This window comes from Scomber japonicus, chromosome 8 (genome assembly GCF_027409825.1).
Source record: "Scomber japonicus isolate fScoJap1 chromosome 8, fScoJap1.pri, whole genome shotgun sequence".
NCBI lineage: Eukaryota > Metazoa > Chordata > Actinopteri > Scombriformes > Scombridae > Scomber > Scomber japonicus.
The window spans coordinates 27,538,771-27,550,960 of record NC_070585.1 but is presented as its reverse complement, the minus strand read 5'-3'; the positions used below and the strand labels follow the sequence as shown (position 1 = coordinate 27,550,960).

The 12,190-nt window shown below is 37.8% G+C and overlaps 2 protein-coding genes across 2 annotated transcripts; one reads left to right on the top strand and one right to left on the bottom strand.

Moving 5' to 3' along the window:
- Positions 1 to 3,912: 3,912 nt before the first annotated feature.
- Positions 3,913 to 7,711, bottom strand: bbs12 (Bardet-Biedl syndrome 12). The gene is made up of 2 exons (XM_053323346.1): positions 7,679 to 7,711; positions 3,913 to 5,880 (listed from the first exon to the last, which is right to left on the bottom strand). Exon 2 carries the CDS (start codon positions 5,866 to 5,868, stop codon positions 3,913 to 3,915), a length of 1,956 nt encoding a protein of 651 aa, XP_053179321.1. The 5' UTR covers positions 5,869 to 5,880; positions 7,679 to 7,711.
- A 191-nt stretch (positions 7,712 to 7,902) lies between these two features.
- Positions 7,903 to 11,045, top strand: cetn4 (centrin 4). Its single transcript, XM_053323349.1, has 5 exons — positions 7,903 to 7,989; positions 8,250 to 8,405; positions 8,500 to 8,628; positions 9,115 to 9,252; positions 10,760 to 11,045. The coding sequence occupies exons 1-5, from the start codon at positions 7,987 to 7,989 to the stop codon at positions 10,847 to 10,849; spliced, it is 516 nt and encodes a 171-aa protein (XP_053179324.1). The 5' UTR covers positions 7,903 to 7,986; the 3' UTR covers positions 10,850 to 11,045.
- Positions 11,046 to 12,190: the final 1,145 nt, after the last annotated feature.

Below are 12,190 nucleotides of genomic sequence, written 5' to 3'. Positions count from 1 at the left end.
AGAAAGGAGAGGAGGGCAAGGAGGGGGGACATGCAACTTGGACTGTGTCGCTTACCCTTCATAGTGCCAAGAGCAGCGGCAACCATGTGAACAGAAGCAGAGCTTTCATTCACCCAGTCCTCTCAAGAGCAAGAAAAGACAGACGTAAAATGAGAGGCAGCCTGTTCAATGATTCAGACTAAGTGCTATTCATAGGTAAAAAAAAAACAATGTGAATGAAATGGCCGACATCATGAATGAGTGCCTTTAATTGCTATTCTCAACTTCCTCGAGTGATGGGAGTTATTCGTGCAGGATTTCTTTCTTTTTGAATTTAAGACAAACAAGGCCGTCCATTTGTCGAAATAGGCACTTGCTGGTCAGGGCTTGTGGGTAAAGGTAACCACATCTGAAACTTGTGCTGGATCAGTTGACAGTCAGCTGTGCTCTCGGTTGACGTCATGATGTTGACCCCCCTGAAACTGGTCAGTGAAACATCTGACATCCAACCAGGCCATTCGAGTGACTAAGACCAGAGACTTGAAAAGTTGTAGTCAAAATAGTCATCCAACCACAGAAGAGGTTCAGTTGGTTTAAGACATCATTGTGATGAATTTTCAGGAATTGTATCAATCTGAAAAGCTTTTAAACAACGCGACAGTTTTGTCCATTACGTTTACCAAGTTGTACCATCATGAACTCCTAATTTCACCCATAAAGTAATGTGAGATTACAATAATTCTACTACTGAGAGAGCAAAGTAATGGAAAAAAAGATTATCTATACACCTTCCAGAGCCGACGGGCTTTCAGTGCTACGTCTGGGCATTTTGGTGACCCATCAAAACCTATAGCGGCACAACTCATGTCCAAATTATACTCTTTTTTTCAAGATATCAATTTCCAAAAAAAAAAACTAAACATCCAGTGGACTAAAAAGAGAGCATGCTATTCACGGGTCTTCAATTAGACTTCCACTGGTATTGACCCGTCACATTCCACACAAGTATGCACAAATATTATAATTAGCATTATGGGCCTCAGTGATTTCAGAGTCTCGTGGTCTAAATGCGCCTTTAAAGGTCTTCTGTTACAGACGATGAAGCAAGATTAACATGATTACTGCCTTTGAACTGTTGGTCTATTAACTGATTAGTCGGTAGTTAGAAAATTAATCGAGGACTATTTTCATAACAGAGAAATTGTTTCAGTCATTTTGAAGCAAAACAGGCCAAATGTTTGATGGCTATCAGCTTTTAAATAAAGTCAAATGTAAAATGTTGCATTTCTGGGTCTTTTATATTATAGTGAATTGAAAATGTCGGTGTTTGGGAGTGTTGGTCAGAGAAAACAAGGCTATTGTTGTACAGTATGTTATATTGGGCTTTTTCAATTAAATAATCAGCAAATTATCAATAATTATCAATAATCAATAATGAAAACATTCATTGGGTGCAACCCTAAAAAGGACCACAACACCAAACAAAAAAGACAACCTACAACCTTGTAAAGTGGCTGAAAGTGAATTTTGACATCTATCCATTCCTGTTTTAGGTCATTTTCAAACTGTATGCTATCAAGAGCTCCTGTTAGTAATGATAGGTCATTTGAGAGGGCAATCAATGATATGCACTTTTAATCAGTCTAGTAGATACACTGTATGGCACATTTTCTCTTTTGTAATAATGGCTTACAGCATAAATAGTGCAACAATGATTGTGTCTGGAAAAAAAAGCAAGATTTATGGTTAGTTACTGGTTATATAAACACGTGACTTTCTAAAAATAAGTTCACATACGAGTGTCAGTACGACACCTGTTCCCACACTGTTGACTTTATTTCAAAACCTACCTGGGAGTTGTGCAGTAAAAAAACAACTTAACTATTGTAGTTTTGTGAACCAGTAGGACCAGTATATGTCAGACTAGAAAAATTAATCCAACACTTTTATTTTGTTAAATCAAATATGCAGACATGTTTTATGATCATGATTGAATCAAAAACAGACTTTAAATTAAACCCTAACCCTTTTATTAGAAATTAAATGTAAAATAAAAACAGTTGATTTACTAGGAAACAAGTCTGAATGTGCTGACATGACATTTCTCAAAATGGAAATAAAAGTTCACATTGTCAGCTAGAAATTAAGACATAAAACATGCAAAAAGGGTCCCAAGCCATAGACGAACCAGGGACGTTGTACTGTAACCATTCGGCTACAAGGGCACTCAAAATAATTTTACATTTTTAAAGTAATCTCTGATTTTGTGCATGCATCAGATCCATGTTTGCTCTGTGCAAGTGAAGCATTAAAATGTGGACTCAGCCTGAACTCTCAGATGTGTCATCATTTTTGGCATCTGAATTTCCTTTTGTTGTTTTTGTCATATTATGTCACACCCCACCCTCTCATTGCCACACCACTGCTGACTGATTGCGGTGGCTCCACGGTGAAGTGAAGCCTTCGTAACCTTTTTTTTTTATTTCACTGAACTATTTTTAGAATGTGATAAGAACTACTCTCTCAGATCTCAGAGGAAATGGAAGGTCTCACATGTCAACGCAATTAACACCTCTGTAACATGAAACTGTCGTAGGAAAAAGTATGAAGATTTCCAAGAGTGCTGTCAAGCGTATTTTTTTCTGTGCAGCTTCTTTTTTTTTTTTTTGTATTTTATGCAAATTGTAGACTTCTCATTTTTAGAATTATAGATTCTCAAGTTGTAAAAACAAATGCTGTTAAATGAATGAAGGTTTTCTTCACTTAGAATAAACCTTAATTTGTGAATGAATCTAATTTTGTCTCGCAAAATTGAGGGTTAAGAGTCAGTGCATTAACGCCTTCTTAATATTTCTCTGACCTTTGAATGATTACGTGGGAAAGGAAATGTTAGGTTAAGAAAAGGTCTCTAGAACTATAACCTCTGAAAGTTGTAATTTCCTTTGTTTTAATTTTTCTGTAAATGACAAGACCAGAGAAGACAAAACATTTACTCTAGCTGGAGGCGTTTTTACTCCATCAACCATTCCCATTATGACAGAAAGGGCCATAAAACAGCCACGGTTGGCAGGGCGTCAGTGTTAAATGTGAACTATGTTAGTCAAGCTGGAGTCACATAATGAAGCACAGGCAAATATTGTCAAGGAAGTGCACCAAGACTAAAACGCATAATGGCACAACAGAATTCCTCCCACGCTCCATAAGAGGGACATTTAATTGCGGTTTTGGACATGTAGTACTTGTTTTCCCTGGCTGAACTGAACACGAAGGTGTGTACAGCATGATGTACAACCACTGTCAGCTAAGTTAGACTCGGTTAATAAAATAAATTAACTGCTCTCATGGTATTACCCATGAGAATAGTGCATAGCAGCTTCAAAACTAAAATGTTGACAAGTTAAATAAAAATATGTGTAAATATTATACCGACCATCTTTCGTGTATGTTTTCAACACACTGTGCTCATTTGGCAGGGCTTTTTAATTACATTAGTGGCGAGGATGGCAATGGTTGAAAGGGTTAACACTTTAAATTCGGGGAGGAAAAAAAGTGGAGCACTTAGCCCCTCATATGTTTTATTGGCAATATCAGAATTTCTTTTGTCATATTTTTATGCACCAGCCTGTGTACAGACGCCAGATAAAAAACTACAATGTTGATTAATCGTATGTCTCCCCCTTGTGGTAGAAAATAAGTAGCAATGCCTCACTAAAATGATTTTTTAATATAGTCCTTCAACTATTTATTGATGACAAGACAATAAAGAATACAAAACCATTTTATTCTACTTCCAGTGATACAAAACAAAACTGAATTACCTATTCACACAATTAAGTATGAATAAACAACTTTTTTTTCCATTTGGGTACAAAAAAGAAGAAAGTAGTGTACAATCAAATACACACTGAAATCCTACAAGATGCAGTACGCAGATCATAAAAACATTAGATCTGCCTGCACACTGTCAGTGTTTTGGTCTACTCGTGTAATGACCTCTGCATCAGTCTGCAAGACCAGGAAAACCAGATCTAAGGCTTTCCTCCATGCATCCTGCTTCACACAGAGATTGTCATAGATTTTTACAGCTGCTGCTTTATCAGATTTCATAGCGGAGGAACCTTCACCATCCACCGCTCCACCCTCCAAAGAAAGCTGTGAGAATTTTGCAGCACTGCCCACACCTCCCTTATAGTCATGCAGTTGTTGGCTTACAGCAGTCCTGGCTTTGACTTTTGAAATCTCTCCAGTGTTATACATTACAGTTGATATGTAATCTGTTAGGCCATCTGCCATGAGATGCAACACCACACCCCTATAGGGGTTAGCTGCTGCCCCTGCTTTGGTTTGTTGGACAGAGTCGCCATTCCTGTCTCTGCGGTGCTTAACGTACTGCTCTGCTTGCTTTTCTAGATGATGAATACAAAGCATCTCTGTCACTCCAGCACCGGGCAAGAGGGCTTCATCTTTCAGTGCGTGGTGTAAACGATAAGCACAAGCCCAAAACTGATCCTCCAAGGCCTGCAGCTTTCCGTGAACGCAGCTTGTGAGGATCGCTGTGACCAATGCATCGTTCCCACCAGTGCAAATATTCACAGCTGTTGAAAACTTCCTCTCGTTGCTTCCGAGGTCCCTCCATATTACAACCCTAATTCCAGTACCGATACAGTGCTTACTCAGCTGTGTGGTGTATGTCACCGGAACGGCACCTGCTGCATTTGCGAACGCCTTCAAAACGGAAGCTTTCACTTTTTCCACCACAAGAATATGATGTCTACAAAAGCGCTGAATCACTTTTTCATTAGTAAGACCGCTGACTAATATAAGGTTGACTTCCAGACTCAGCAAAAGCGTCACAACTTTTTCCAGCCACTCTTCATCTTTGCGTAAACTCGACAAATCTGACTGGTCGCACACACGTTGTATACCTGTTGGTCTTTTAAAGCCGAGGTGGTGATAGGTGGCTGATAAATCGCCATTAATAAGAGCAACTTTAAGGTGTTTTTCTTTCAAGTGATAAGCAACGGCGGCCTGTTCAGCATGTAGGAGAACAATGCAGCCTGGTAAAACACAAGCATGATCCTCTGGTAAACCAGGCAGCACACAAGTTACCACTTTAGTAACATCAAATGTAGAACATCTCATATCTCGGTCATTACTTTTTGACTGCATCCGGCTGGCTTCAACGACTAAATTCATTGCTTCGGCACATCCGTGGCTCAATCCCTCAGTAATGTGTGCAATGTCTGGAAGCTTAGGCTGATGAGGCTGCAGATGTGTGGAAACATCTTCAGACTTGGTCTCACAAAAATGTCGGCTTAGCTTTACTTTCCTTTGTCTGCTAATGTTCAACGTTTGGTGACCAATTTTTTTTGTCCCTTGAAAATTTGATGGTTCCTGTGAAGCCTCCACGATGGGTTTCCGTGACAGATGAAGCCCTGAACTTGGAGAGGATGTGGTGCAGCTATCTGATGGTGCCACGCCAAGATTATCAGTTGAAATGCTGTATCTTCGGCAAATATCTAAGCATACGTCCATCCCCTCAGACATAGCTGAGATGATGTGTGATACTGAAACTCCTCTCTGAAGGCACTCCAGAGCAACGCGGCTCCACGCTCCTGCAAGAAACAGCAGGCATCCCGACCCTGTGTGATACACTTTCTGGTGTGCTTGAATAGTCTCGTAAACCAGCTGACCCACCGCGCAGGTCAGCTCTAAGTTCTCAAAGGCGCGGAAGCACGAACCTGCGAGTGCTGACTCCCCGCTTGCTGCATCTTGGATAAACTTGTACCTTTTATTGGGGCCCAGGGAGGAATGTGCGATTCCTGCAAGCGCTGCAAGCTTCTGCAGTCCGACATGCTGCCGTTGGTTTATAATTGTACTTCCCAGCATTACTTGAGGTGCCTGAATTGTAAAAAGACAGGTTAAGTTTATTTTCCTTTTAGCAAATAGAAAACCCAAAAATATTCACCTTTTAGTAAGTAAGACTGCAAAGTTTACATTGTCTGTGTTACAAATTTGTCACATGGAGTGGCGAAAAGTAACTACATATATTTACTCAAGTATAGGGATGGGAATTGATGACATTTCATTGATATCAATGCCATTATCGATTCTGCTTATTGCTCCAATGCTTTATTGATTCTCTTATCAATTCCTGATCAATTCTTTCTGTGGAAAATAGTTGGCCTACACAGATGTTTAGTGACTACACAACTGTTTTATTATCTCCCTTGTTTGTCAATCACCTTATATGAAACCTAACTGGTAGATAAGATAAATGGTCTGCAGTCAAAAGTTAACTGACTTAATTCATTTGAAAGCATCTTACAATCACCTGTCTGTACTATATCAAATACAAATGTGAGGTTCAACTGCTTGGATAAACTGCCACATTTACAGTCTTTTTAGAATCCAATTCCCTATTTGTATTTCTCTGTTGTTCTGTGGTGGAAGTATAGATGTAAATCCCAGGAACATTGCACACATGTATCTAATCTCAAGAACTTCTGTATATTGCACATTTATATATTGAAGATTTACTTTATTTCATATATTTTATCAGTTTCACCACTATGCTGCTACTTTTGTTTCCGTATTGCCATGTCGATTTGAAATTCCCCCAAGGGAATCTCTAAACTTGAGTAACTGTATACAAATGTGCTTTCAATGTAGGTGATAATGACTAACTCAAGCTTCAGACGTCTGAGTTAGTCATATAAAGGTGATATCTGCCACATTTACATTCTTTCTAGCATCAAATTTCCTCTTTGTGTTTCCCTGTTAAGCTGTGGTGGAAGTATAGTAACAGAAAGAGGGGCTTTGCCACAAAAAAAACTGTAGCATTGAGATATATCTACTTGATTTGAATCATTTGGATGGCTGAAGCTCAGATAAACTTTTAATATACAATTTTACGCAGAAGGAGGATTTTGGTCTCCAACAATTACATTATTAGTGTATTATGAAGTCTGACCTAGTAATTTCTCAGACAGTGTTTTCCTGATAAGTGGTGGAAGTATGGTAACAAAAATAGGAACTTTGACACTCAAGAGACTGTAATGTTGCTTTCACAATGCACAATGCATTGCACAATGCTTTCACACATTAAATGACTAACTCAAGCTTCAGAGTTAGTCATACCAAGTGGATATCTTCCACATCTAGAGTCTTTTTTTAAGCATCAAATTCCCTCTTTGTGTTTCCCTCTTCAGCTGTGGTGGAAGTATAGTAACAAAAATAGGAACTTTGACACTAAAGAGACTGTAATGTTGCTTTCACAATGCACAATGCATTGCACAATGCTTTTACACATTAAATGACTAACTCAAGCTTCAGAGTTAGTCATATCAAGTGGATATCTTCCACATTTAGAGTCTTTTTTAAGCATCAAATTCCCTCTGGGAAAAAAAAGGAAAAATAAACCCTATTTTAATGTTTCTTTGGGCATCCTGGTTTTTGAGTATTTATTCCGCTACTAGTAAAATGCATTGTCAACACCAAAAAAATCAGGGGGACTCATAGTGACATATGGGAGAAAGGCTTGCAAGCTAAGCTAACATGCTAATATCTTAAGAAATAAACATACTTTACTTCTAAATTCGGGCTCGTCTACACGAAGGCAATGGTGAACTAGCACGCAGGGGAGTCTCCACAGCCGATAATACAAACTTTAACCACCAAAAAAAAAATACAATGATACCTTTAGTGAATAATATATGATGCTTTAAGTCTGCTCCATTGCCCAGCTGCCTGTCTTCAACAATTACACACTGCGCCTGCGTAGTAGTTTCCTGGTTGCTATGAGACGCGAACGAATCTCCACAATTGGCGGACACGAATTGAGCCCGCCTAGCTCCTCTTGTGATTGGCTACTGTGGCGCTTCTAGGGTTTCTATTGGCTATCTCCCGTACACGTAAGAGGAAAAAATATACACCACTTTTGTTGACATTCGGTCATCGACTGAAATTGAAGTGAAGCTCTCTTTCCTCGCTGACTTATTCATCTAAATGGTATACATTCATAGGAAATTGCTACTATTAAATATATACGCTACACTTTAGTTAAAGTTAAAGGTTTGTTTTGTTTACTTTAGCTCGTGTTTGTGTTTTTGCTCACGTTTAGCAGCATGGAAAGCTAACATCAGCTAGCATGGTAGTGGCTAATTAGTTCACTAAAACCTCAAAACATCTTCTGTGTGTTGGTGTGCTGCATGTTTTAACTTATGCATCTTGTGTAAAGTTGCTACCCACGTTTTGTTTGCGTTTCCCAGGCGTCGGGTTACCGTAAATCAGCTCCCTCTGCCAGCCAAAGGAAAAAAGCTGGTCCCAAAGTGGAGCTGACTGAGGAGCAAAAGCAAGAAATTAAGGAGGCTTTTGATCTATTTGATGCAGATGGCACTGGCGTAATAGACGTGAAGGAGCTTAAGGTTTGGTGTCTGCTTAGTTTTTTTGTGAAATAATGATCCAGATAAGCATGTAAACAGCTCCACTCAGATGTGTGTGTTTGTGTTGCTGCCACAGGTTGCTATGCGAGCTCTCGGGTTTGAACCAAAGAAAGAAGAAATCAAGAAAATGATTGCAGACATTGATAAAGAGGGCTCAGGGACAATTGACTTCAGTGATTTTCTCTGTATGATGACACAGAAGATGGTGAGTTTAATATAGTGTAATACAGAGAACCTGGAACCTATTATAAGGTGAAGTTTGTTTCTTTCTAGCCCTGGAAAAAACACATCAAACAAGTTTTCAAAATCATATTTTTGGGGTGTTTTTTGGCTTATTAGAATCCCAGAAACACACTTTCTATAAACCATTTACAGTGAAATCCAGTGTTTGATATAGTTTTTGAACATGGACAAATACTATCAAGCAAATCACAATCCATTTTCAACAATCATACAAGAAGGGTCAGGTTTTAGTTGCAGAATAAATGTATTTGTTTTGATTTGTAAAGAATTACACAGACAATGAGGCAAAAAAGACAATTATTCCTCACAAAACTATAGAAAACAATACAATAGAGTAACTTAGCATGAAGGTTTCTATACAGGCTGAAAAAACGAGTGTAAACTGAAGCTGAAGCTGTAATGTGTCAATCACAATGTGCTTGTCATGTCTTTTCATTGTTGTTTATAGAGTGAGAAGGACTCCAAAGAAGAAATAATGAAGGCTTTCCGGCTGTTTGATGATGATGGCACGGGCAAAATCTCATTCAAAAATCTTAAGAGAGTTGCCAAGGAGCTGGGTGAAAACCTTACAGATGAAGAATTACAGGTATTTTAGATTGTACTGACATGTATTTTTGTGTATCCATTTTCCAGATATACCAGATTACTTAGTTATAGACAGACAGAGTATTTTATTAATACCAAAAGGGAAATCACAGTGTTACAGCAGCCACTTAACATAAATCACAATACAAGAACAAGGTAGGTAAAAGAAACATACAATTAAAGGCTGAATTATATAGTTAATAAATACACTCAAATACAAAAAATATATAGTTACTAAATAGACTAACTCAGTTATTAACACAACTAGAATAAATAACTAAAAACTAGAACAAATCACAATAGAATAGAGATTAGATATATAACTATAACATAAAGGTGGACATTAAACAGAATGGATATGTTGAACAGAATTCAGTGTACATTGATACATGAATAATTTACACCATGTACTGTACATATGGTGACAGTATATATACAGACAGTACTAAAATGATTAATCTGAAATATAACAGATGTGATGGATAAAGTTATGAATAAGTTAAGGTCTATTTGTGTAGCGAATTCCATTTTTAAGGAGCTTTGTGTTTTTATTTGTTTAGAATAGAATAGAATAAAACGTTAAGGTCCATGATGGTGGAAAATTGTCTTTGGCACACCAATAACAGACATACAGTAGAGAGAAATGACAAATACCATAGAATCCATAAAACAACATACAATAACTCTTAAAATACATAATGTACATGAATACATAAAGTATGAAGTATACAAGTAGTAATGCAAGTGCATAACGGTTCCTTTCATTGCATTTGGGATCATTCAGTTTAAATATGCAGTGCAGTTAATTATAAAATGACCAGTGAGCTGACATTATAATACTGTTTAGATATGATCAGAGGGCAGAGATAGTGATATGTGAGTTTCAAATATTGTACATCACAGAGGAGTGCCCCATCATATAATGTGTGGACAAAGTAACTGAGAAAGTTTTCAAGTTAAATTGACCTTTTTCACTGGATATGGTGCAGTATGTTTATAACAAGAAGCACATAATTACTAATTATTAAGTGTTTTTTGCAGACACAGTTACGAGCCACAGAAAATTCACCAGAATAATAAATTGCCATTCTGTGACACTATGCAACCTTTCACAAACCATTGTAGTTGTACCAGAATGCCTTAGAGCATTAGTTCACAATGTTAGAGCCAGGCACCACAAAAAGTTAGTAATAATGGTATCATATTAAAAACAATTTTAGTGTGAGAACTACTACAGACAATACCCACAGAGCCGTTTCTCGCCATTACTCTTTCTCATGTCCCAGCTTTCCCTCAGTGTTGTGTTGTTCTTATATGTGAAAAAAACAATTAAGTTTTTGGTCATTACTGTGGAACTTTAACACTGAGATGCTCGTATGACACATTGTAATTTCAAGTGTCAGTTTTCTGTCACAGTCTGTCACCTTTGTTGGATTCAGGTTCCCGAAACAAGATATTCACTGGTAAATGTTTGAACACGGTGAAGCAGATTCTCTTTCTTCTTTTAGGAAATGATCGACGAGGCGGACCGAGATGGAGACGGAGAGGTCAACGAGAATGAGTTCTTGCGGATAATGAGGAAGACCAATCTTTACTGAACTCAATTGTTACAGTCTTGTTCCCAAGACCTTTGTTCTTTGTTCCTTTCTTTTTTTATTCACTGTTGATTTTTTCAAGAACAGTTTATACAGTAGGAAAGATAGCCAGATTTGTTTGGTTTGTAAATATATATTTTAACATTCTGTATCTTTGCACAGCCTTTTCTACAATGCAAGGTAAATAAATATATTTCATAGCTGATTTGTCTGATGTTACTTTTACCTTTACCTTACAGTTTCTGAGAGTTACTGTGAGTGAGCATGCAGCATTGAATTTCAATAGTTTAATATTTCCATGGGCCTCATGTGCATATACGAAATGTTCTATGATGTGTCGATTGAAACCATGGGTGGTAACTGGAAATACAGGGCTTGTTTTGAAAACCTTTGTGAAGTTAATATCAGTACACAGTACTCTGCAGTGCATCTTGCACAGTGACGCATGCCAATAATGGTCAGATGTTGGCGAGCAGACAGTGAAAGCCATATGACTAAGCCGATCTCGACTAACCAGAATCATGTTACTGTAGACAGAAATGACAAACATGAATTTGAGATGAGTAACTCAGTAAAAGTCACTCTCACTTCATGCTTTGAGTTACTAAACCAAGTCAGTGTCTGTAGACGATACAGCATAATGCTAATTTACCTACATTTTTCATCTTATAGGAAAGATGCTCCTCCTGATTGATTGTAATATACAGCGGAAGTCTGGTTTTGGCCCAAACACCATACCTTGTTAAAATAAACAGGATATTGTAGTGACGTCTTTTTCCGAGCCGTTAGACGGCTGTCTATTATTTTGAGGATGCCTGCCACTGATTGTGAAAGTTGTGATAACCTGTGCTAGACAGCGAAGGAACGTCAGGTGGAAAATATGAAAACTTTTGTCCCAAGATGAGATCCATTTTTAAATAAAATATTCCCCATATAAATGTTGTCAGTATAAAAACAGAAATGAGAGCGTAGATTTCCAAAATCATAACTGTCACAGATCATATCTCAGTGGTATTTAAGGGTAAGATAGGGTATTTTTAAATATGTTTTGCATGTATGTATAACTCCAAAAATACCTACATTCAATGACCTACAATTACACTATATTGAATGCATGTATTCTCATTTAAGACACAGTAATCCTCAATTTTTGCCCAATTAACTCACCCAATTATAGTTCATATTCCTATAATTTTACTCAGATGTTAAGCTGAAACCTTGAATTGATACAGATGAGCCAAATCAGAAGGCTAGTTCGTCAAAGGTTTATTTTATGTTACCCCCCTATGACTCAAATCCATCCACCTCCGTGGAGTTCAAAGAGCACCACTCAACAGGTGAGAG

Coding starts and splice junctions, on each gene's coding strand:
- cetn4 (XM_053323349.1), top strand. Junction 8,629..9,114: donor GTATGATGACACAGAAGATG/GTGAGTTTAATA, acceptor TGTTGTTTATAG/AGTGAGAAGGACTCCAAAGA. Junction 9,253..10,759: donor TTACAGATGAAGAATTACAG/GTATTTTAGATT, acceptor TTCTTCTTTTAG/GAAATGATCGACGAGGCGGA.
- bbs12 (XM_053323346.1), bottom strand. CDS start 5,868: ATGCTGGGAAGTACAATTATAAACCAACGGCAGCATGTCGGACTGCAG.